The sequence below is a fragment of the Macaca fascicularis genome, chromosome 11, assembly GCF_037993035.2.
Source record: "Macaca fascicularis isolate 582-1 chromosome 11, T2T-MFA8v1.1".
Taxonomy (NCBI): domain Eukaryota; kingdom Metazoa; phylum Chordata; class Mammalia; order Primates; family Cercopithecidae; genus Macaca; species Macaca fascicularis.
The window spans coordinates 32,201,647-32,224,399 of NC_088385.1; the positions used below are offsets into that span (position 1 = coordinate 32,201,647).

Consider the following 22,753-nt stretch of genomic DNA (forward strand, 5'->3'; position numbering starts at 1 on the left):
ATCATATCATTAGCAAACAGCGACAGTTTGTCTTCCTCTTTATCCGTTTGGATGCCCTTTATTTCTTTCTCTTGTCTGATTGTTCTGGCTAGGACTTCCAGTACTATGTTGAAGAGGAGTGGTGGGAGTGGGCATCCTTGTCTTGTCCCAGTTATCAAAGGGAATGCTTTCAACTTTTCCCCATTCAGTATTATGTTAGCTGTCAGCTTGTCATAGACGGTTTTTATTACTTTGGGGTGTGTCCCTTGTATGCTGATTTTGCTGGGAGTTTTAATGATAAAGCGATGCTGGATTTTGTCAAATGCTTTTTCTGCATCTGTTGAGATGATCATGTGACTTTTGTTTTTAATTCTGTTTATGTGGTATATTACATTTATCAACTTGCATGTTAAACCATCCCTGCATCCCTGGTATGAAACCCACTTAATCATGGTGGATTATCATTTTGATATGTTGTTGGATTCGGTTAGTTAGTATTTTGTTAAGGATTTTAGCATTTATGTTCATCAGGGATATCAGTCTTTATTTATTTATTTATTTATTTATTTATTTTTTGCCTTTTCCTGGTTTTGGCATTAGGGTGACACTGGATTCATAGAATGATTTAGGGATGGTGCCCTCTTTCTCTCTCTGGTAGAATAATGTCAAAAGGATTGTTAACAATTCTTCTTTGAATGTCTGGTAGAATTCTGCTGTGAATTCATTTGGTCCTGGATTTTTTTGTTGTTGTTGGTAATTTTTAAATTATTTCAATCTCGCTGCCTGTTACTGGTCTGTTCAGGGTACCTAATTTTTTCTGATTTAAGCTAGTAGGGTTGTATCTTTCCAGGAATTTATCCATCTCTTCTAGGTTTTCTAGTTTATGTGCATAAAAGTGTTCATAGCAGCCTTGAATAATCTTTTGTATTCCTGTGGTAACAGTAGTAATATCTCCTGTTTCATTTCTAATTGAGCTTATTTTCTCTTTTCTTGGTTAATCTCACAAATGGTCTATCAATTTTATTTATCTTTTCAAAGAACCAGCCTTTGTTTATCTTTCATATTATGTGTTTGTTGGTTTGAATTTCGTTTAGTTCTGCTCTGGTCTTGGTTGTTTTCTTTCTTCTGCTGGGTTTGGGTTTGGTTTGCTTTTGTTTCTCTAGTTTTTTGAGGTGTGACCTTAAAGTGTCAGTTTGTGCTCTTTCAGACTTTTTGATGTAGGCATTTAGGACTATGAACTTTTCTCTTAGCACTACCTTTGCTGTGTCCCAGCGGTTTTGATAGGTTGTCACTATTGTCATTCAGTTAAAAGAATTTTTTAATTTCCATCTTGATTTCATTTTTGACTCAATGATAATTCAGGAGCAGGTTATTTAATTTCCATGTATTTGCGTGGTTTTGAAGTTTCCTTTTGGAGTTGATTTCCAGTTTTATTCCAATGTGGTCTGAGAGAGTGCTTGATACAATTTTGATTTTCTTAAATTTATTGAGGCTTGTTTTGTGGACTATCATATAGTCTCTTTTGGAGAAAGTTCCATACACTGTTGAATAAAATGTATATTCTGTGGTTGTTGGATGGAATTTTCTGTATATATCTGTTAAGTCCATTTGTTCCAAGGTACAGTTTAAATCCATTGTTTCGTTGTTGACTTTCTGTCTTGATGAACTGTCTAGTGCTGTCAGCATAGTATTAAAGTCCCCCACTATTACTGTATTGCTGTTTATCTCATTTGTTAGGTCTATTAGTAATTGTTTTATAAATTTGGGAGCTCCAGCGTTAGGTGCATATATGTTTAGGATATTTTCCTGTTGGACAGGCCTTTTATCATTATATAATGCCCCTCTTTGCCTTTTTAAACTGCTGTTGCTTTAAAATTTGCTTTGTCTGATATAAGAATAGCTACTTCTGCTTACTTTTGTTGTCAATTTGCAGGAAATGTCTTTTTTCACCCCTTTTCCTTAAGTTTGTGCAAATCCTTGTGCATTAGGTGAGTCTCTTGAAGGCAGCAGATGGTTGGTGAGTTCTCATATATTCTGTAATTCTGTATCTTTTAAGTGGAGCATTTAGGCCATTCACATTCAATATTAGTCTTGAGATATGAAGTACCATTCCATTTATCATGCTATTTGTTGCCCGTATACCTTGGTTTTTTGTTTTGTTTTGTTTTTTGTTTTTAAAATTGCATTTTTGTTTTATGGGTACTATGAGATTTACACTTTAACAAGGTTCTGTTTTGATGTGTTTCCAGGATTTGTTTCAAGATTTAGAGCTCCTTTTAGCAGTTCTTATAGTGGAGGCTTGACAATGGCAAATTCTCTCAGCATTTGTTTGTCTGAAAAAGAGTGTATTTTTTTTTCATATATGAGGCTTAGTTTTGCTGGATACTAAATTCTTGGCCGATAGTTTTGTTTGAGAAGGCCGAATATAGGGACCCAATCCCTACTAACTTGCAGGGTTTTTGTTGACAAATCTGTTGCTAATCTGATAGGTTTTCCTTTATAGTTTACCTGGTGCTTTTGTCTCACAACTCTTAAGATTCTTTCCTTCATCTTAGTTTTAGATAATCTGATGACAATGTGCCTATGAGATGATCTTTTGTGATGAATTTCCCAAGTGTTCTTTGTGCTTCTTGTATTTGGATATCTAGGTCTCTAGCAAGGTTCGGGAAGTTTTCCTCGATTATTCCCCCAAATATGTTTTCCAAACTTTTAGATTTCTCTTCCTCCTCAGGAACACAGATTATTCTTAGGTTTGGTTGTTTAACATAATCCCAGACATCTTGGAGGCTTTGTTCATATTTTCTTATTCTTGTTTCTTTGTCTTTGTTGGATTGGGTTAATTTGAAGTCCTTGTCTTCAAGCTCTGAAGACAGTTCTTCAATTGTCTTGTTCAATTCTATTGCTGAGACTTTCCAGAGCACTTTGCATTTCTATAAGTGTGTCCATTGTTTACTGAAGTTTTGATTGTTTTTTATTTATGTGATCTACTTCCTTGAATATTTCTCCCTTTACTTCTTGTATCATTTTTTGTTTTTCCTTATATTGGGCTTCACCTTTCTCTGGTGCCTGCCTAAGTAGCTTAATAACTAACCTCCTGAATTCTTTTTCAGGTAAATCAGGGATTTCTTCTTGTTTTGGGTCCATTGCTAGTGAGCTAGTGTGAGTTTGGGGGGTGTTAAATAACCTCGTTTTCTCATATTACCAGAGTTGGTTTTCTGGTTTCTTATTTGGGTAGGCTCTGTCAGAGGGAAGGTCTAGGGCTGAAGGCTGTTGTTCAGATTCTTTTGCCTCACAGAGTGTCCCCTTCATGTAGTATTCTCACCCTTTTCCTACGGATGTGGCTTCCTGAGAGCTGAGCTGAAGTGATTGTTGTCTCTTCGGGATCTAGCCACTCAGCAAGGCTACCAGGCTCCAGGCCAGTAGTGGGGGTTGTCTGCAAAGAGTCCTGTGATGTGAACCGTCTGTGGGTCTCTAAGTCATGCATCCCAGCACCTGTCCTGGTCGTGGTGACAGGGGAGTGAAATGGACTCTGTGAGGATTCTTAGCTTTGGTGGTTTAATGCACTATTTTTGTGTTGGTTGGCCTCCTGCCAGGAGGTGGCGCTTTCCAGAGAGCACCAGCTGTGGTCGAATGGGGAGGAACAGGTGGTAGGTGGGGCCCTGGAACTCCCAAGAGTGTATGCCCTCTGTCTGCAGTGACCAGGGTGGGTAGGAAAGGACCATTAGGTGGGGGCAGGGCTAAGTGTGTCTGAGCTCAGACTCTCCTTGGGCAGGTCTTGCTACAGCTGCTGTGGGAGATTGGGGTGAGGTTCCTAGGTCAATGGAGTTATGTTCCTTGGAGGATTATGACTGTCTCTGCTGTGTCAAGCAGGTTTTCAGGGAAAATGGGGGAGAGCCGACAGTCACAGGCCTCACCCAGCTCCTCACAATCCAAAGGGCTGGTCTCATTTCCACCATGCCCCCTCCAATGTCACTGAGTCTGTTTCCAGGCAGTGGATGAGCAGGGCTGAGAATTTGTCCCAGGCTACCCACCTCCCAGCTGTGAAATCAAGTATGGCTTTCCTTCTATTCCTGCCTGTGGAGTCTGCACACCAGATTCACACCCTCCCCTGAGTTCTGACCAGGAGGTTTCTCGATTAGTTCAAATTGTTACAAAGTTCAGTTGGAGATTTCCTTCTCCATGTGGCCTTTTCCCAGTACCTCTGGCTGCCCTCCCAGAGTACCACTGTGAGGACAGGCAGAAACTGTTTGCTAGGGGATCAAGCAATCTCCCAAGGCTATCATTGTCTTGAATTTTTCCTCTCATGGAATATAGAATAAGAACATTCAGGTTCAATACATTCAATTAAACGTTTATAACTTATTTATTTATTTTGATTATAAAAGCAATGCATATATGCTCATTGCAGAAAGTTTCAAAAAGCGTCCAAAGGAGGAGATAAAAAGTTTTGTTGGGTATGGTGGTTCACGCCTGTAATTCCAGCACTTTGGGAGTCCCTTGGCAGGAGGATTGCTTGAGCCCAGGAAGTCAAGACCAACCTGGGTAGCAGCAAGACCTCGTCTCTACCAAAAAATAAATAAATAAATAAAAAAGTGTTAGCCAGGTATGGTAGTGTGTGCCTGTGATCCCAGCTACTTGGGAGGCTGAGGTGGGAGGTTCATTTGAGCCTGGGAGGTTGAGGCTGTGGTGAACCATGATCACACCACTGCACTCCAGCCTGAACAGAGCGAGACCCTGTCTCAAAAACAAAAGCCTCCTATAGTCCCTCCTTTAAGCAACTAATATTCATGTTTTAATGTAAATCTTGCAGTCTTTCTATGCTGTATATGTTTAAAAAATTGCATTCCATTTTATACCATTATAACGTTTTCCCCGATCTAATTTATTGTGACAATATTTCCATGCTACTAACCACCTCATATAAATTATAATGGCTCTATATTTTTTATTCACATAGACATATCATAATTTCTCATAGCATGTTTTATCTGCAATCTTAAGAATACAAAATGAGTCAGATCGTTAATAAACCTCACACATGGAGTATATAAATCTATTATAATTCTTCTGTCATTAAAAACATGTCTACATTAAAGGTTTTCTATGTTTATCTGAAAAACAGAATGAATATATGTAATAAGAGTCTCTTACCTGAGTTAACCCCCACTCATATGTTAGCTCTCAGGCAGGGGGATTCTCCTAAGCAAAACAGACATATTTCTTAACCCATTCATCAGCTAAGGAGCTACCTCCTTATTTTCCACTCCTGCTCTGCCGTAGCTGAAATGTCATTACCTTTATTCAAATAAACAATTCTTGAGCACTGTTTACCACGTGTAGTTATAGGTTTCAGGGATATAGCAGAGGGCGTGCTTGCTGAGGAACAGCAGCAAGGTTGGCATGGCTGGGTATGAAGTGAGCACTGGGAAAAGTGGCAGGGGAAGACATCAAAGAGACAGTCAAGAGCCAGATCCTATAGCCTCTTGTAGGCACTAGAAGGACTTTTACTGTGAATGAGTTAGGAAAACATTGGATTATAAACATGATCTCAATTATTCATTTTAAAATGATCACTTTGTCTGTTAGACACAAAAGATTGGTGGAAGAAGAACTTGGAGGCAGAGGTAGGAAGTAAAGTGTTCAATTTTGGTCATGTTAAGTTTGAGATGCTTATTAGATAGCCAAATGGAAAGGGAGGCACTTGGATATACAGCGCTAGTGTTCAATAAGGAAGCTGGGACTGGAGATATAAATTTGGAAGTTATCACTGTATAGACGGTATTTAAAGCTGGAGAATGGGTGAGATCACTAAGGAAGGAGTATAGGTAAAGAAAGGAAGAGAGTCAAAGACGGTCCTGGGACACCTCAACTGACAGTGATACAGAAAATGAGGAAAAACCAGCCAGGACTCTGAAGGAGAGTAGTGAGCTCTCCTTTTTTGGAGACCAAAACAAGGGAGATTTGAGAAGGGAGAGCTCCTCTGTGTTGACTGAGAAGGGACTACTAAATCTGGACTTGTGGAAGATTGATAGCTTGAACAAGAACAGTGTCCATGAAATGGTAGGAAAAAATAAAGCCCTGTGACGATAGATTCAAGAAAAATGAGAGGGCAAAAGGGGAGACAGTGAGTAGAAATAACTTCCATGGAGTCTTGCTAAAAAAAAGAGAGAAATCCAAGTTTTCCTTGATTCCCTTCCCTGTCCTCCATCAAAGTAAACAAGCTTTCTCTGTTACATATTTTTGTTGCACACTGCATTTTTTTCTTTATAACTGATATGGTTTGACTGTGTCCACACCCAAATCTCACCTTGAATGATAGCTTCCATAATCCTCATGTGTCTTAGGAGGGACCCGGTAGGAGGTAATTGAATCATGGGAATGGGTTTTTCCCATGTTGTTCTCGTGATTATGAATAAGTCTCACAAGATCTGATGGTTTTATAAAAGGCAGTTCCCCAGCACAGTTCTCTTGCCTGCTGCCACATAAGACATGCCTTTACTCCTCTTTTACCTTCTGCCATGATTATGAGGCCTCACAAGCTGTGTGGAACTTTGAGTCCATTAACCCTCTTTTTCTTTATAAATTACCCAGTCTCGGGTATTTCTTCATAGCAGTATGAAAATGGACTAATACAGTAACTTAATAAACTATATATTTCTTATATGATTATTGACTATGTCCATTACTAGACTGTAAGTTCTACTATGGCAGGGACTGTCTTGTTCATTGCTCAATCTTCATTTCTTTGAACAGTGCCTGGCATATTTCTACAACAATTTGTTGGTGGTCTGAATAATTACAGGTTTAAATGTGAGATTTTTTTTCTATTTTATGTTAGTCCATTACGGTATGCTTTACTTATATAACTTAAATTCGATGCAAATTTCTTCTTAGTTTTCTTTTTCCAACACTTCTTACATTATCATACCAAAATTAAGTGAAATGTTTTTAATGGAAATGCTTCCCAAATTGTATTTCAATTAACATGTCAAAAAAAAAAAAAAAAAAAAAAAGAAACAAAAGGTAAAATGGGCAGGAAAGCAAAGCCTGCTGGCTGATTAAAAAAAAAAATCAGTGTGAATGGATTAATCTTAAGTACTGAGGGAATTCTAATAAACGTTCAGAATTAAATATAATGGCAAATGTTTCTCTATGATATCCAATTTCTATAATTTGCAATAGTTATCCATTTTCATAATGCTATTAGCGCCTTTGCTCAAACCACAGGATGATAGACAAAGCGTATCTTTCAATAATCTGGTTACAACTAACACATGTGAACTAATCAAACAAGTAAAGAAAAAAACGGACAAATTACTTTTGATATTAGTACATTCAGGAAGTGAATTCCAAAAGAGAAAAGCTACTTGAAACTTTTATGCTAGGGATAAAAATTTCTGACTATATTGTTGTAATATTCTAAGTATCCAGAAAAATTAAGAGTATGCTTAGGTGTTAAAAAAAAACCTGATCAATCTTATACTTCATACAGGTTTAGCATGAGGCCTCCACAGATTACAGAAGTCAGAATTTTAAATATTATATTTTTCTCCTTTCCTAAAGCTGACAAATTAAACAAAGAATTACAATCTATTAATTTACTTATTCAATAACAACATTTTCCCAATAAAGCACAAGAAATTGAACAAAAACATATATATTAAACAAAGAAGCACAAGAAATTGAACAAAAACCTAACAAATAGGGAAAAAATTGACTTGCCAGAAATATAAAAAAATATCTCAAAGAAAACTCATGGCCAAAATGACATTATATGTGAAAATCATCATAAGATATTTTAATAAAAGTGAATCTCCTTCACATAATTTTCCTTGTCCCCAACAAAAAAATCTTACTATTCATCAAGACAAAGATTATTGAGCAATGTGAAAGAAAAAAATTCTTATTTTTGAAATTATAAATTTCTGCCACATCAATATAAAAATGGGAAAAATAAGTGAATAAAAACCAATTAGAAGAGAGAGCTGGGTGTTCCCTATTGCTGAGTCTTAAGAAGTTTTAAGGCAGTAGTTCTAAATCAACTAGGACACAATGCCCAGTTCTTATGATGTCTGGAATAACTTAGGTACATCTTTTAAAAACTGTATGTTGTAAGAAAAGGTACATGGTCTAGGACTGGGTCCTCAAGGAATGAAAAAGTTATTGCTGTCACCAAACTGAAATATAATATTTTTAGCGAGTATATTTGAGCTTTAGCTACATATAACCTTCATTTATCCACAGTGGCCAAATTTATAATAGGCAAGTTGCAGTAATTGCCACGGAAATCAAACCCATTAGTTGGTCAAAATGAAACATTTTAGACAATATTTCTTAGAAGAGCAATACCCGTGGTGTGAGCCTGCAGTCCCAGCTACTGGGGAGGCTGAGGCACAGGATTGCTTGAGCCCAGGAGTTCAAGGTTGTAGTATACTATGATCATATTTATGAATAGTCACTACACTTGAGCCTAGACAACATAGCAAAAGCACTCTTTTTTTTTTTTTTTTTTTTTTTTTTGAGACGGAGTCTCGCTCTGTCGTTCAGGCTGGAGTGCAGTGGCCCGATCTCGGCTCACTGCAAGCTCCATCTCCCAGGTTTGCGCCATTCTCCTGCCTCAGCCTCCTGAGTAGCTGGGACTACAGGCGCCCGCCACCATGACTGACTAATTTTTTGTATTTTTAGTAGAGACAGGTTTTCACTGTCTTAGCCAGGATGGTCGCCATCTCCTGACCTCGTGATCTGCCCGCCTCCGCCTTCCAAAGTGCTGGGATTATAGGCGTGAGCCACTGCGCCCGGAGGTCTCCTGGAACTTAAAATTGACATTGGTAGTAGCGGTTTTGTTCAACCTCCCACTACCTTAAGATTTCTAAAGCACCCTTCAGAAGATGTAATCTCATCTGGTCCTTCTCTTGTGAGGCAGGCTGCTAAATGGTTTGAATACTGTCATGAAGCTCCCTGTTACTGCTCTGCTGTGAATCCATTTCAGCTTGTAGAACAAGACATATTTTTCCTCCTTCTTTTCCCTATTTATAACCTTAAAATTAGAAATGTTTATTTACTCACTGGGAAAAATTTAGAGAATTTCAAAAAAATTACTCATAATCTTATAATCAAGATGTCCAATTAAACATATTGCTCTTTTCTTTTAGACCTGTATTTCATTCACTTTTTATACAAATTTGAATTATATAGTTCGTCCTGATTTTCTCACTCAATATTACATGTAGGGTGTTTTATTTTAAAAATTATGTGACAACATTTTATTTAATGACTGCATAAATTTATAATAAATCCATAGGACAAAGTTTATCCTATGGATTTACTATAGTTTTCTTAATTATTTAGACTAAGATTTAGATTATTTTCCATTTTGGTCACTATAAAAATGCTGAGTGAATCTAGTGTGTTAACATCTCTGCACATATATAAAGCATATTTTAATAAGTATAGCTAAAAGTAGACACACCCAGTACTTTAGAACTTAGTTTTGAAAAATATTTCTCTAGAAAACATACTCCAAGTTATACTTCAATGAGAGAAAAATACATTATATAACATTTGACAAGTATAATCATTCTTCAAAATTGTTGTCAATTTACCAGTTAAATATTCTGATTTGTTTTAAAAAGGCCAAATATTATGTTTTTTATTTATGTATTTGTCTATAAATTTCTCACTCAGGTCATTTTGTGTTCAGAATTTATTCCTTTGGGTGGGTTCTTGGTCTCGCTGACTTCAAGAATGAAGTCGCGGACGTTCGCGGTTAGTGTTACAGCTCTTAAAGATGGTCCAGAGGAGATCTGGCCCTGTAAATAGGGATTTTACCATTTGATGAGTGTTTTCAATATCCATATGAGAAGTTTGGTGGAGAGTTTTAAGTATTTTCCACTGGCTGGCTTTGGATATAAGTACCTTTCCTTCTTCTGTCGTTAACCACCCCAAGGGGAGAAAACTATGCTCCTGTGAAAGTCCCCATTCTGTTTCAGTCGGGGAATACTGGGGCTTAATCTCTTGGAGGGAGTTGTTCCGTACCAAGGGTCCTTCCATAGGTATTTCTAACGGGAGGTTTCGCCTGGCAGCAATTTTGACCTCAGCATCTGCCCAACGGTTTCCTTCTGCCTTTTCTCCCTCACCTTTCTGATGGCTTTGGCAGTGTAAGACTGCCACCTCCTTGGGTTTCTGCACTGGGTGCAATAACTCCATAATTTCCTTGTGGTATTTAATGGGGGTTCCCCCAGGTGTTAGGAATTCCCTTTCTTTCCATTTTGCAGCATGAGCATGTAGGATTAGATAAGCATACTTGCTATCTGTATACACATTTATTCTTCTCCCCTTTCCCAGTTCTAAGGCTCGGGTAAGTGCCATTAGTTCTGCTAACTGGGCGTTGGTCCCTGGGGGAAGAGACTTACTTTAAAGTATGGCTACATCACTAACTATGGCATAACCTGCCCTTCATATCCCATTCTCCACAAATGAACTCCCATCGGTATATAGGTTAAGGTAGGATTAGCTAAGGGGACTTCTAAGAGATCATCTCGGGTGGCATAGATCTGGACTATAATTTGTTGGCAGTCATGCTTGATTGGTTCCCCATCCTCTGGGAGAAAAGTGGCAGGGTTGAGGGCCACACACATGTATTTGAAGCACCAGTCCCTGAAGGGTATTGCCTGATATCTAAGTAGGCAGTTGTCTGATAGCCATAAACTTCTTTTGGCACCTAGTATGCCATTTACATCATGAGTAGTCCAGACAGTGAGATCTTTCCTTGTGTTATTTTGATAGCCTCTGACACAAAGAAGGCTACCACTGCAACTACCCTTAAACAGTGAGGCCAGCCTTTTGATACTACATCAGTTTCCTTACTTAGGTATGCCACTGGTTGTGGGGTTGTTCCACCAGTCTGAGTAAGGACGCCAAGAGCTATTCCTGCTCTCTCTGTGACATATAAAGAGAAGTTTTGTCCTGTGGGAAGGCTTAAAGCTGGAGCTTGTACTAGGGCCTGCTTTAAGGTTTTGAAGGCTCTTTCTGCCTCTGGTTCTTATTCTACTAGATGGGTATTTGCCCTCTGGGTCTTCTTGATTAGAATATAGAGGGGCCCAGCTATCTCATTGTATCTGGGGATCCATAGTTGGCAAAAGTCAGTGATTCCAAGGAATCCCTGCAACTGTTTAAATGTCTTAGGGTGAGGATAAGCCAATATAGGCTGTATTCGTTCCTTGCTGAGGGCCCTGTTCCCTCTGGCTAACATTAGGCCTAGATATTTGACCTGCTATAGCAAAGCTGGACCTTTGAACTAGAAGCCCTGTACTCTTGATTAGCTAGAAAGTTCAAGAGATCTAGAGTAGCCTGCTGGCATGAGGCTTCCAAACTGGCAGCCAAAAGTAAATCATCCACACACTGAAGGACCAGAATGCCTGGACTTGAGAAGTGGCCTAGCTCTTGGGCCAGTGCCTGACCAAACAGGTGAGGGCTATCCCTAAACCCTTGGGGCAAGACCATCCTTGTAAGTTGGGACATGTGGTCAGTGGGATCCTCAAAGGCAAAGAGAAACTGGGAGTCACAGTTCAGGGGAATACAGAAGAAGGCATCCTTGAGGTCCAGAACAGTGAACCATTCTGCTTCCTCTGGTATTTGAGAGAGCAGGGCATAGGGGTTGGGTACAACTGGATATAGAGGAATTACTGTCTCATTGATGAGTCTAAGATCTTGCACTAGTTGCCATTGACCGTTTGGTTTTTGTATTCCTAGAATTGGGGTGTTACAGGGACTGCTGCATTTCCTTACTAAGCCTTGAGCTTTTAAATGTTTAACAATATCCTGTAATCCTTTGTGAGCTTCAGGCCTTAAGGGATATTGCCTTTGATAAGGAAAAGTGGTGGGACCTTTTAGCCTGATTTGGACTGGGTGGGCATTCTTTGACCTTCCAAATTGTCCTTCCAATGCCCAGACTTCAGGGTTGATTCCTTCCTCAAGTAGGGGATAACAAATGGGTAACTTGTTCCCCATATTCATGTAGATAATAGCTCCAGCTTTGGCTAATATATCCCTCCCTAATAAGGGTGTGAGACTTTCAGGCATAACAAGAAAGGCATGTGAAAAGAGCAAAGTCTCCCAAATACAACTGAGGAGGTGGGAGAAACACCTGGTTACAGGCTGTCCCAGGATTCCCCGGATGGTAATGGACCTTGAGGACAGTCGTCTGGGACAGAAGATTAACACTGAGAAGACTGCACCAGTGTCCAGGAGGAAGTCAATTTCCTGGCCCTCAATGGTTAAATGTACCCAGGGCTCAGTGAGGGTGATGACATGAGCTGGAGCTTGTCCCAGGCATCCTCAGTTCTGTTGTTGGATCATCTGGTTTGGGGCTTCTGGCCCAGAGAACCTTTGTCCTCTGGGGCAGTGCACCTTCCATTCATTGCCTCGGCATAGTGGACATGCGCGAGGGGGCAGCTTCTCATTGGACAATCTTTTGTAAGGCGTCCTTGTAAACCACACTGATAACAAGCCCTACTGGGCAATTGGCCTGCTCCATTTTCTGTCTTCATGGAACAACCAAGGTTTGTTTGTCTGAGGGCCATGACTAAGGCTGTGGCCTTTCTCTGACCTCACTTTCCCTTTTGGGCCTGTTCCTCTTGGTCCCTATTATAGAACACTGAGGTTTCCAGGTTTAATAATGCCTCCAGATTTTGTTCCTGACCCAGGGTTCACTTTTGGAGCTTTCTTCTGATATCTGTGGCTGATTGGGTAATAAACTTATCTTTTAGGATCAATTGACCCTCGAGTGAGTCAGGTGAAAGGGGAGTGTATTTTTTTAAGGCTTCCCATAGCTGCTCGAGGCAGGCAGAAGGATTTTCTTCCTTTTCCTGAGTTATGGTGGACATCATTGAATAATTCACGGACTTCTTCCTAATTCTCCTTAGTCCTTTTAGAACACAGGTCAACAGATGTTTATGACTCCAGTCCCCATGATCTAAGTCAAGGTCCCAGTGGGGATCCATACTGAGGATGTCTTGCTGACTGGTAGGGAATTTGTCCCTTTCTTCGGCTGTCATTCTATCATTTACTTGACTGAGATACCAAGTATCTCCAAACTCTCAGGCTGCAGTTAAAGCCACATTCTTTTCATTAAAGCCTAGGGTTTGATCTAACAATAGCATGACATCTCTCCAAGTGAGATCAAAGGTTTGCCCTAGACCCTGTAGGACATCTATATACCTACCAGGATCATCTGAAAGCTTCCCCGGGTCTGCCTTGATCTGCTTTAAATCAGAGAGGGAGAAGGAGACGTGTACCCAGGTTAGGCCAATTTCCCCTCCCCCTACAGCTTGAGGGGGACATAACTGATAGCCCAGGGGGTTTTGTGGTTCTTTTGGAGATTTCTTTGCTTGTTTCTTTCTGGGCAGGGGAGATTAGAGGCTTATCATTAATAGGAAGGGGAGCTATAGGGAGGCTAGGATATGGGGGTAAGCTGAGACGTCCGCCTGTGGGATGTAAATTGCAAGCTTTGCATAGTTGTGGATTCTCCTTCAGTGAAAAGAAAGCTTGGACATAAGGTATTTCACTCCATTTGCCTTCCCTCTTACAGAAAAGGTCAAGCTGCAGGATAGTATTGTAATTCATACTTCCCTCAGGTGGCCATTTTTCCCCATCAGAGAGAGAATATTGGGGCCAGGCCATAGTGCAGAAAAAAATGAGCTGCCTCTTTTTCAGGGTTTGTGGGTCAAATTGTTTCCAATGGCTTAGGATGCATTTCAAGGGTGAGCCTGTTGATGCCTGAGTGTTTCCCATCTGAAAGACAAAACCACCTGCAGTTTTGGTTTGTTTGTTTTTCCCCCTGCCCAAGAACCCACAACGGTCCCTGGACCCTGCTGATTGGAATAGTTGCGCTCACCGATGCTGCAGCAGAAACACCTCTTGCCCAAGAACCTGTAAAGATCCCTGGACCCTGCTGATGGGAAGAGTTGCACTCACCGACGCAGCAGCAGAAACACTAGTTTTCCTCCTAGACCACAAGGAGGACTGAGAAAGGTCGGATTTAGTGGCCCTTACTGACACATTCTTGAAAATATGTTACAGTCCTAAGGATTCTCCTGTTAGTATTGGGACTTAAAGATGTTATGCCCCAAAAATGAAGTAGAGAGCCATATCCTGATGGAGGTGAGGGATCTCCAGAGTTTGAAAAGTGATGCCTTTTGTCCTCACTTATATGAATAGGAAGGATACAATTTCTGAGGCTCCCCATATCCTAGCTTCAGGAATAGCTTTTTTTAGGCCTGCTTGTCTGAGGAGAGGTCCTAAAATTCCAGGTAGTACCCTCCCACCGACAGGGCTTTGGGCAAAAATTATGTCTTTCTGATTGGTGAGCCCAGGTGCCTCAAGAAGGTAACAGAGTACTGAAGTTTATACTAGAAATCATTCTTATAGGAGAAACTAGAAAAGCGCCAGAGACAGGGAGTGGTTTTTAGAAGTGGGACTAGCCTCGGAGAAGAGAGGTGAGAGGAAGTTTGTCTGACAGGCATTAGGACCCAGGAGGCAAGGGTCAGCATAGATAGGATAGATGGGCGAGTCTCACTTGGGCAACATGACTTTGAGAGTTCCACTCATGGCCACAGGGTCAACCAACTTGTCAGGACCCTGGAACTGAATGACTTTCCTCTCTGTTGACCCTCGGCTCAGCCCAGAAGTACAGGAAAAGCAGAAGCTGGTTCCAGGGAAACCAATGCTCCCAACTCTGAAGAGTCAGAGGTTGTTAGAGAGCCCTTTCCCAGAAAGCCTGACACCTGTGTCTTTAGTCCGGTGGTCACACTAGTCGCTTTTAACTGGCTGACAGGTGCCCAGTATTTAGCCCCTGAATTCTAAGGAAAAATAGGACAGAATAGCAAGTGAAAGGGGTCTGATGGTACTTACCACTTGGTGATAGTCCCATCTGGGTTGCCAAAATGTGTCCTGAATTTATTCCTTCCAGTGGGTTCTTGGTCTTGCTGACTTCAAGAATGAAGCCGCAGATGCTCACGATGAGTGTTACAGCTCTTAAAGATGGTGTGTCCGGAGTTTGTTCCTTCAGATGTTCAGATGTGTCCAGAGTTTCTTCCTTCTGGTGGGTTAGTGGTCTTGCTGACTTCAGGAGTGAAGCTGCAGACCTTCATAGTGAATGTCACAACTTTTAAAGATGGCACATCCAGAGTTGTTTTTTCCTCCAGGTGGGTTCGTGGTCTTGCTGACTTCAGGAGTGAAGCCACAGACCCTTGAGGTGAGTGTTACAGCTCATAAAGCTAGTGCAGACCCAAAGAGTGAGCAGCAGCAAGATTTATTGTGAAGAGCAAAAGAACAAAGCTTCCAGTGTGGAAGGGGACTCCAATGGGTTGCCGCTGCTGGCTTGGGTGGCCAGCTTTTATTCCCTTATTTGGCCCTGCCCATGTCCTACTGATTGGTCCATTTTATAGAGTGCTGATTGGTGCGTTTACAAACCTTTATGTAGACACAGAGCACTGATTGGTTCGTTTTTACAGAGTACTGATTGGTGCACTTACAAATCTTTAGCTAGACACAGAGTGCTGATTGGCATGTTTACAATCCATTAGCTAGACAAAAAAAGTTCTCCAAGTCCCCACCCGATCCAGAAGCCCAGCTGGCTTCACCTTTTAATTTGTCATTTTTAAAATTAGGGTATATCATGGAAAACAGTGATTCTGAATTGTCATTTGAAATTGGTTAGACCCTTATTTATTGTACTTAATTTTTTTAATATTATGAATCCTCCAATTCTAAAGAAAATCCTTCAGTGTTTTATACTTAACTAGAGGTAGATCAAGATGGTCATAGTCATGGGTTAATTATCATAAGAGTGATAATTCACTTCAAAACCATCTCTAAGTTTAACTGATCATACACAATATTTTCTGAAACAAACAGTCTAGTAAATGCAATTTGCTATAACACTCATAGTTTTCAAGGTTTCAAATCAAGGATCCTAAGAACTAGTAGGCTTTCCATGATTACAGGAAAACTCTGCCCTCTTTAGTAAAGAGATGGCCAGAGGACCAATTTCACTGTGACAAAAACCAAGAGATTTAATTTAGATTGTGTAGTAACTGGTATGTAAATATCAGTAACCTTTCTTATCTATCAGAAGAGGCTAATGGTTAATCCTATGTTTTGTGTTCTCAAAAGCACTTGGGTCAACACTGTGTCATTCTTTCGAAAAGTAAGTGGAAAACAGAAGGCACAGGATCTGTGGTTTAACTTTAATCAAGACTAAGTCAAAGTTGTCTAGGTCCTATAAATTTATTTTACAGATCTTAGCTTTTCTATTATTGATCTGTAAACACTTCTTAAATCAATTACTTCAGACTTTTCTCAGCATAGTTGAAAATCCCATGTATTTGATTTTTAGTTTTGTTTCTGTGGATGCAGAAGAGTTTTTAATTACATAAGAACTTATTAATTTGTTTTATTTTACTACTTCTATATCTATATGAGAAAGTCCTTCTCCATATGGTTAACTACCAATATTTTCCAATTTTAATGCCTTATGAAAACTAACTCCTTTATCAGCTATTGTGTGATGTGAAGAATAATTTTATACATTTTCTGAGTGGTAACTCCAAATAAACCACATACGGCGGTCTTAAATTTTCTAGGGCCCCTTCTAGTCTATTTTCAATCACTTGTTTCTTCTGATAGTTTTAATTACCATTGTTTTAAAATATACTTTAAATATCTGATAGAGCAATTCTACCTTAAACATTTTGTCATTCTTTCCCCAAGATATTTTCAGCTAGTGCTATTTATTTTACAGGATAAATTTTGGAGTTGTTTAATTTCCTCTTCATCCCTCCAGAAAAAAAAATTCCATTGGATTTAGTTGGAAAATATATTTTTAAACTAATTTGTGTTGAGTTAATGAGTTATGTCTTTCAGTTTTGGAACATGGTACTTTTATCTATGCAAATGTTTGTGTGTTTGTATGTATTTGTGTGCCCACACATGCAACTTAATAAAGTTTCATAGTTTGAACAATAAATCTCAAATTTAGGGTTATTCCTAGTTATCACATGGCTTTTATTGCTAAATGTAATTCAAGTAATTTTCCCCTTATATCTTCTACATTTTACTGCTATGGTTTTAAGATGACAATTGCTATATAATTTGTATCTATTTTTTCTAATTTATAGTAGAAAATCTTAATATACAATACATTTTAGTATTCAATTTTCCTTGTGTTCTTGGGATAAATCCTATTTGGTTCTGTCAAATGTTCATCAAATAATCTGCTGAGGTCAAGCATTGACTTAACCCGGAGGTGGTTGAGAGTATACCACCCTGGCACAAGGATTATTTTCAGCAGAAAGCAATTGAAAAAACAGGTAGACAGAAGAAAAACTCTCTGCCCTCCCACTCTCTCCACTGGGAAAGGCAGAACGATTCTTAGAGACAAATCTAGACTCTTATCAGCCCAGAGACGACACCAGAAGAATCTACATAACAAATCTTTCTAAAGAAACTTTAGTTTTCTACAACTGTCCCCAACATATTCACTTTCCTACAATATGCCACCCCTAGAAGCTCAAGTTCTTTGCCTTTAGAAGCTCAAAGTCCTTTTCCTTTACTTTGTCACTTCTCTTATTTATTGTTCTTTTGTTAAAATGTTATATAAGCCCAAGTTCTAATCACCTCTTTGAGTTACTCACCACCGAATTTTCCCATATATGCATGATATATGTGTTAAGAAAATTCCGTTTTTCTCTTTTTAATTTGTCTTTTGTCAGTATCATTGCTAGAGTTCCAGCCAATGAAGCTAAGATAGTCTGAGAAACAAAACAAAAAACAAAAACAAAAAAAACACACTTCTCTACACCAACTAAAGGAAAAATCTCTATCTCTCCTACAACTACTGCTACTCTCGGTACTTCACTTCTCACACCAGATGTATGGGATTTTTCCCCCCACAACAACTGGGTATCTTACAATTCAATTCCATTCTTATCTACCTTAGGTTAGCATGGACTGCACAAGTTAAGAGCTCAGTTTCACAAGACTGTCCTCACTCCCCAGTTCAGATGCCAATTGCAAGTCCAGGTTGTCACATGTGCTACTGACTGCCCAGCAATAAATCAGAGGTTCCCACGATCCCCTCCTCAGGTTTGATAATTTACTAAAACAACTCCCAAAATTCAGGGAAACACTTTACTTGTGTTTACCTACTTACTACAAATGATATAGTTCAGGAACAGTTAAATGAAAGATGTATATGGCAAGATATGGAGTCTGGGCACAGAGCTTCACTGCCCTTTCTGGGTACACCATCCTCCCAGCACCCTCCGTGTGTTCACCAACTCAACTTTCTGACCTCTCCTTTTGGGGTTTTATGAGGGCTTCATTACATAGAAATGATCAATCACATCATTGACAATTGCTGATTAAGTCAATTTCCAGTCCCTCTCCCCTACCCAGAGGTTGGGCTATAAGTTCTAAACTTCCGATCACAGGATTTGTTCCTCTGGATAGATGGGTAGAAGATAAATACTTTTTTCCTTCCCTATACCACAGAGCTTGTAAACTCTATTTAGAGAAATTGAAAAAGAGTCATAAAACTTTTGGGGAGAAGGAAATAGAAAATAGTATGTTTTGTGAATTAGTTCTAAGTAAAGAACAGATATATAGTTGATTAACATTGCAAGTGATAACTGACATTGCTAATGTACTCTTCCTTCCCTGTCCCCTTCTTTATTTCTTTGTTTTTCCAATCTGTTTTTGCCCTGTCACCCATAGAAGAGGCAATAGGGAGACAATCTAAACTTTTCCTCCAAGCAGCACAATTTTAAGAACAGGAATCAGAATAAATATTTCTAATCTAAACAAAACACAAGTTTGGTTTCTTAGTATTGATTAACATGTCTTCTCTTATTTAATTCTCAAAACAACCCCATGAGGCAGTGAATGGTAACAGGTGTTCTGTAAGGCAAGAATGGTAGAAGCATACATCATTTTCATAGATACTACAGTCTCCCCACAAGAAGCTGTGGTCTTCTTGGTGCTGAATTGGCTTAGGAACCAAGAAAGCTTGGTGCTTATCAACATTCTCCTAAATAGAAACAGAAATATTCTTAGTGCACTTACTTCTAGGATAGTATTGTAAATCTGAAGAATAAAAAAGACAGTGGTTTAGCAATTGACTTTTTTATCCACTCTGAGAGGACCCTACCTGCATGGAGAGTGACACCTGTATCTGGGCCCTTCTTAGGAAGGCAAAAGCCAGCAAAAAGCCATACATCCTCTTTCGCTGGGCTTTTACTTCATTACACATTTATTTCTTGATTAAGTAAACTGGGAATTCATAGACCATAGTGTGCATGGTGGTGGGGTGTCTCCTCTCACAAATGAGGAAACTGAGTCTCAGAAAGATTTGAGATCATTCCCAAAGTCACTTAACTAGTATCTGGTAGAACAGAGATATGGACCCAGAACCATCAGATTTCAGAACTGTGGACTTCTATATCCCATGGTGTCCAGAAATCTTGGTTGACCACCCAAAATGCTTTTCCATTTCCCTTCTCTCTAGTCACCCTCTGGTCAGGCATGGCCATGTGACAATTCTGGCCACAGATTTAAGTCTGCTACAGGATTCTTGGAAACATGTTTGCTTTCCTGATAGGGATAATCCTCCCTGTCCCTTCTTTCATCAATGTAATGATGAGAACTGAAATAGCCATTATGCAACCATCAGGAAAAGCCAAAATAATTGAAGTACCTTTAGTGCTGGTGGAGTTCAACTGTTGAACTAGCAGTGCGCCTGCATTTCTCTTTGAAAATAATAAGTTTAAATCACAGTAACCAGGTTTCTAACTACTACCAATTGATAAACTCATGTAATGCCTTTTGCTGTGATTATTTTGCCTTATTAATTTTATAGTCTTAATTTTCTTGTGTTTTTGTCTAAAACTACTTCATTCATTCTTTACTTTTAGTATTTCTGAGCAAATTTAATCCAGGTGTGATCCATGTAAGAAACGTTGTTGGACTTTGTTTTTAACTAAACCTGAGATTTTATATCTTAATTTTAAATCTGACAAAAGTTTAACAGTAAGTCTATTTCAACATCCTATAAGAGGAGACTAGTGTATGTCACATGTAAGCCACATATTGAATATAAAACAATCTAAACATGTTTCATAAGAGAAAATCAGTAGCATAGTGATTCATGGGAAACCAGTTACCTATTAATTTTTTTCCTGGTCCAAATCCTTTGTAAACATGCAGATGACCATGACAGACCAAAGTTGTTGGCTTCATCGGGAAGTTGATAATATTAAGCTGAATTATGTGATTTAAAGGGGCTACTAACCTCCATTGGCAACTATGGCACAGATGAAACAAAGTCAGAAATTATTTCTAAACAGAATATATTGTTAGTTATTTTGCTCAGAAATTAATGCATCAATGTTATTGACCCCCAGCAAGCCTTAGTTATTGTGTCTGTTTCCTTATGGTTGTGAGAGAGAAAGATTTGTACTTTAAATTATATCAGATTTATTAACTAATACCTAATTTGCCAAAATTTGTAAAGTTCACACATTATGGTGAATGGTTGACCAATTGTGGATATTGTTTTAAATTCTGATTGAAAATTTACAAGATCTGAAGGACGTACATGTGCCAGAATTTGCCCCAAACTCCCATGCATCATTTGTTAAGTATCTACTATGTGCCCAAATAGTTTACATACATTATATCAGCCTCCAACATTCTTTGTAGAGATTTGACTTTTCACTTTGCTAATACATGGTCTATTTTGTTGAGAAAGTACAATTCATAAACAAGAACATTCTTACATTGTTTTGTTTTGTTTCCATATTAAAGGCCGTAGATTAGGGGTTACCTAAGAGTAACCCCTAATCTTTATGGAAAAGAGGTGAAGAATAATGTTTTAAGTAAATACCAAGTGTTGATGTCAGTCAAGCCATTTTTTCCACACACTTCTTCCATTATAATAATCATTCCTTTCTTACCTCATAGTAGTTCTGTGAGAATTTCTTGGGATCTGCATGATCTCTTCTGGCTTGGTCAGAAGAATATCCTCACAAGGGACCAAGTGCTCTGTGTTTGAACTTTGGGAAAGTCTGGTTATTTTACTGTCCTTTGGACCTAGAAGAATAGGAAGCAGAGAAAATGAGAATAAAACCAATGTTTAACAGGCTTCCTATATGCCTTTTCAGATCAAGGTAAACAGCTCTCTTCCCTAATTGTCCTGGGAAAACAAGTAATTATTAGGAGGTGGTTGGTTTCACTGAAAATTTTCTCCATCTTAAATATTCAAAAGGTACAGGAAACAAGCACATCTCTAAGAATGATCTCTGACATAGTCTAGGGTCTATGGAAGATCACAGGACACAGCTATGGATAATACCTGTTAACTGCCTAATTCCATCTGAAAGCAGTATTCTTAATATATTCTTCCAAGAGAAAACTTTCATATGATATAAATGCTTTATTACTCATTTAACTTTTTCCAAATATGCAGTATACACAGGTCTAGAAAAATATATTCTCAGCAATGCTTTTAGGTGCCAAGGGGGGAAGCTAGCTTTCAGTTGTCTATATCAAGAAGAAAAAAACCTCACTAATTACATGTTCTAAAGTTCAATCTGACAACTCTGAATTACATCGTTCACACTTACAATGCTAGAATATAATATTTGTGTAGTTTGTTTTCAAAACTTATTCTAATTTTTTATTATATCATTACAAAGAAAATTCTAATCAGAGATAATAAATTGTCCACAGCTAATCAACCAGCTAAGATTTAGAAACCAAATCTTCTGAGTCACAAGAATTACGGCTACAGAAACCATTCTTTGTGGTATAAAACTGCAGCCACAGACAAAAGTTATCTTGCAACCAACATATCTTAGCCATTTTCAGAAATCATATACAATTCAATCAAGTTCTCTATTGAGCAGTTTCCCTTTTGGACCTGATCAAATCTTAGGTGACTTAAGTAGATTTTCCTTTCAAACATATACTAATTTCCCCACAGAAACATAATTTCTTTCAAAATGCTGTGTAGGTTTTGAAATATTCCTAAATAGAGTAATATTGATTTTTTTAGCCTTTACAAGTTTATAAAATAACCAGACATACCTAGGACTTTCAAGACTATATAGCTTATGCCAAATGCACCTTGAACAAAGGACTGGAATGTCACCCTCACCAGTGGTCCAGGACTCATGAAAGTCATTGAGTAAAGTCTTCTCCCATGTAATCCACCTAGGTTAAAAAGTGAACTCTAGTAAAAAAATAAGAATGACAATTTTACAGCAGTTTCTATATTTTAGGCAGAGCAATTAATTTAACCCACGAGGTAGGAATTGATTCCATTTTGTAAAACGAGGAAACAGGATTCCAGAACACAAGTGACTCACTCAGCATCACAAACTAGTGGGGTAGGAAGTTAGGATCTTCAACTTGGGTCCATGTATTTAATATCCATCATTATGTACTTGTTGCAGTGCTTCCTGAAGGACAGTAGGTAGTAAATTATTTTATCTCTAAAATGACTGATATGACCTCTTTCTCCTAGAAAAGTAACCTACTTATTAAAAATACCTCACCATGAAGATCTATGATGGAAAACATTTTCTACTTGAAAATGTATTATTTCCCTATAGTCAGTCTTTTATTGATTGCTTTGAGAACCTAAGTCAAAGATAGAAGGGAAAATTATAATCATAATTCTGAAATGATTCAGAGGGCTGATTAAGCATGTGTGGAA

General features: G+C 38.7%; 1 protein-coding gene across 1 annotated transcript in view; it reads right to left on the reverse strand.

Moving 5' to 3' along the window:
- Positions 1–19,910: 19,910 nt before the first annotated feature.
- The window catches only part of OVCH1 (ovochymase 1), a 54,856-nt gene continuing 52,013 nt past the window's right edge, over positions 19,911–22,753 (reverse strand). The window contains exons 23-25 of the mRNA XM_045364933.3: positions 22,123–22,248; positions 20,991–21,126; positions 19,911–20,338 (exon numbers count right to left, since the gene is read on the reverse strand). Coding sequence (XP_045220868.2) covers positions 20,152–20,338; positions 20,991–21,126; positions 22,123–22,248 — 449 coding nt within the window. The 3' untranslated portion in view covers positions 19,911–20,151. The remainder of the gene's footprint in view (positions 20,339–20,990; positions 21,127–22,122; positions 22,249–22,753) is intronic.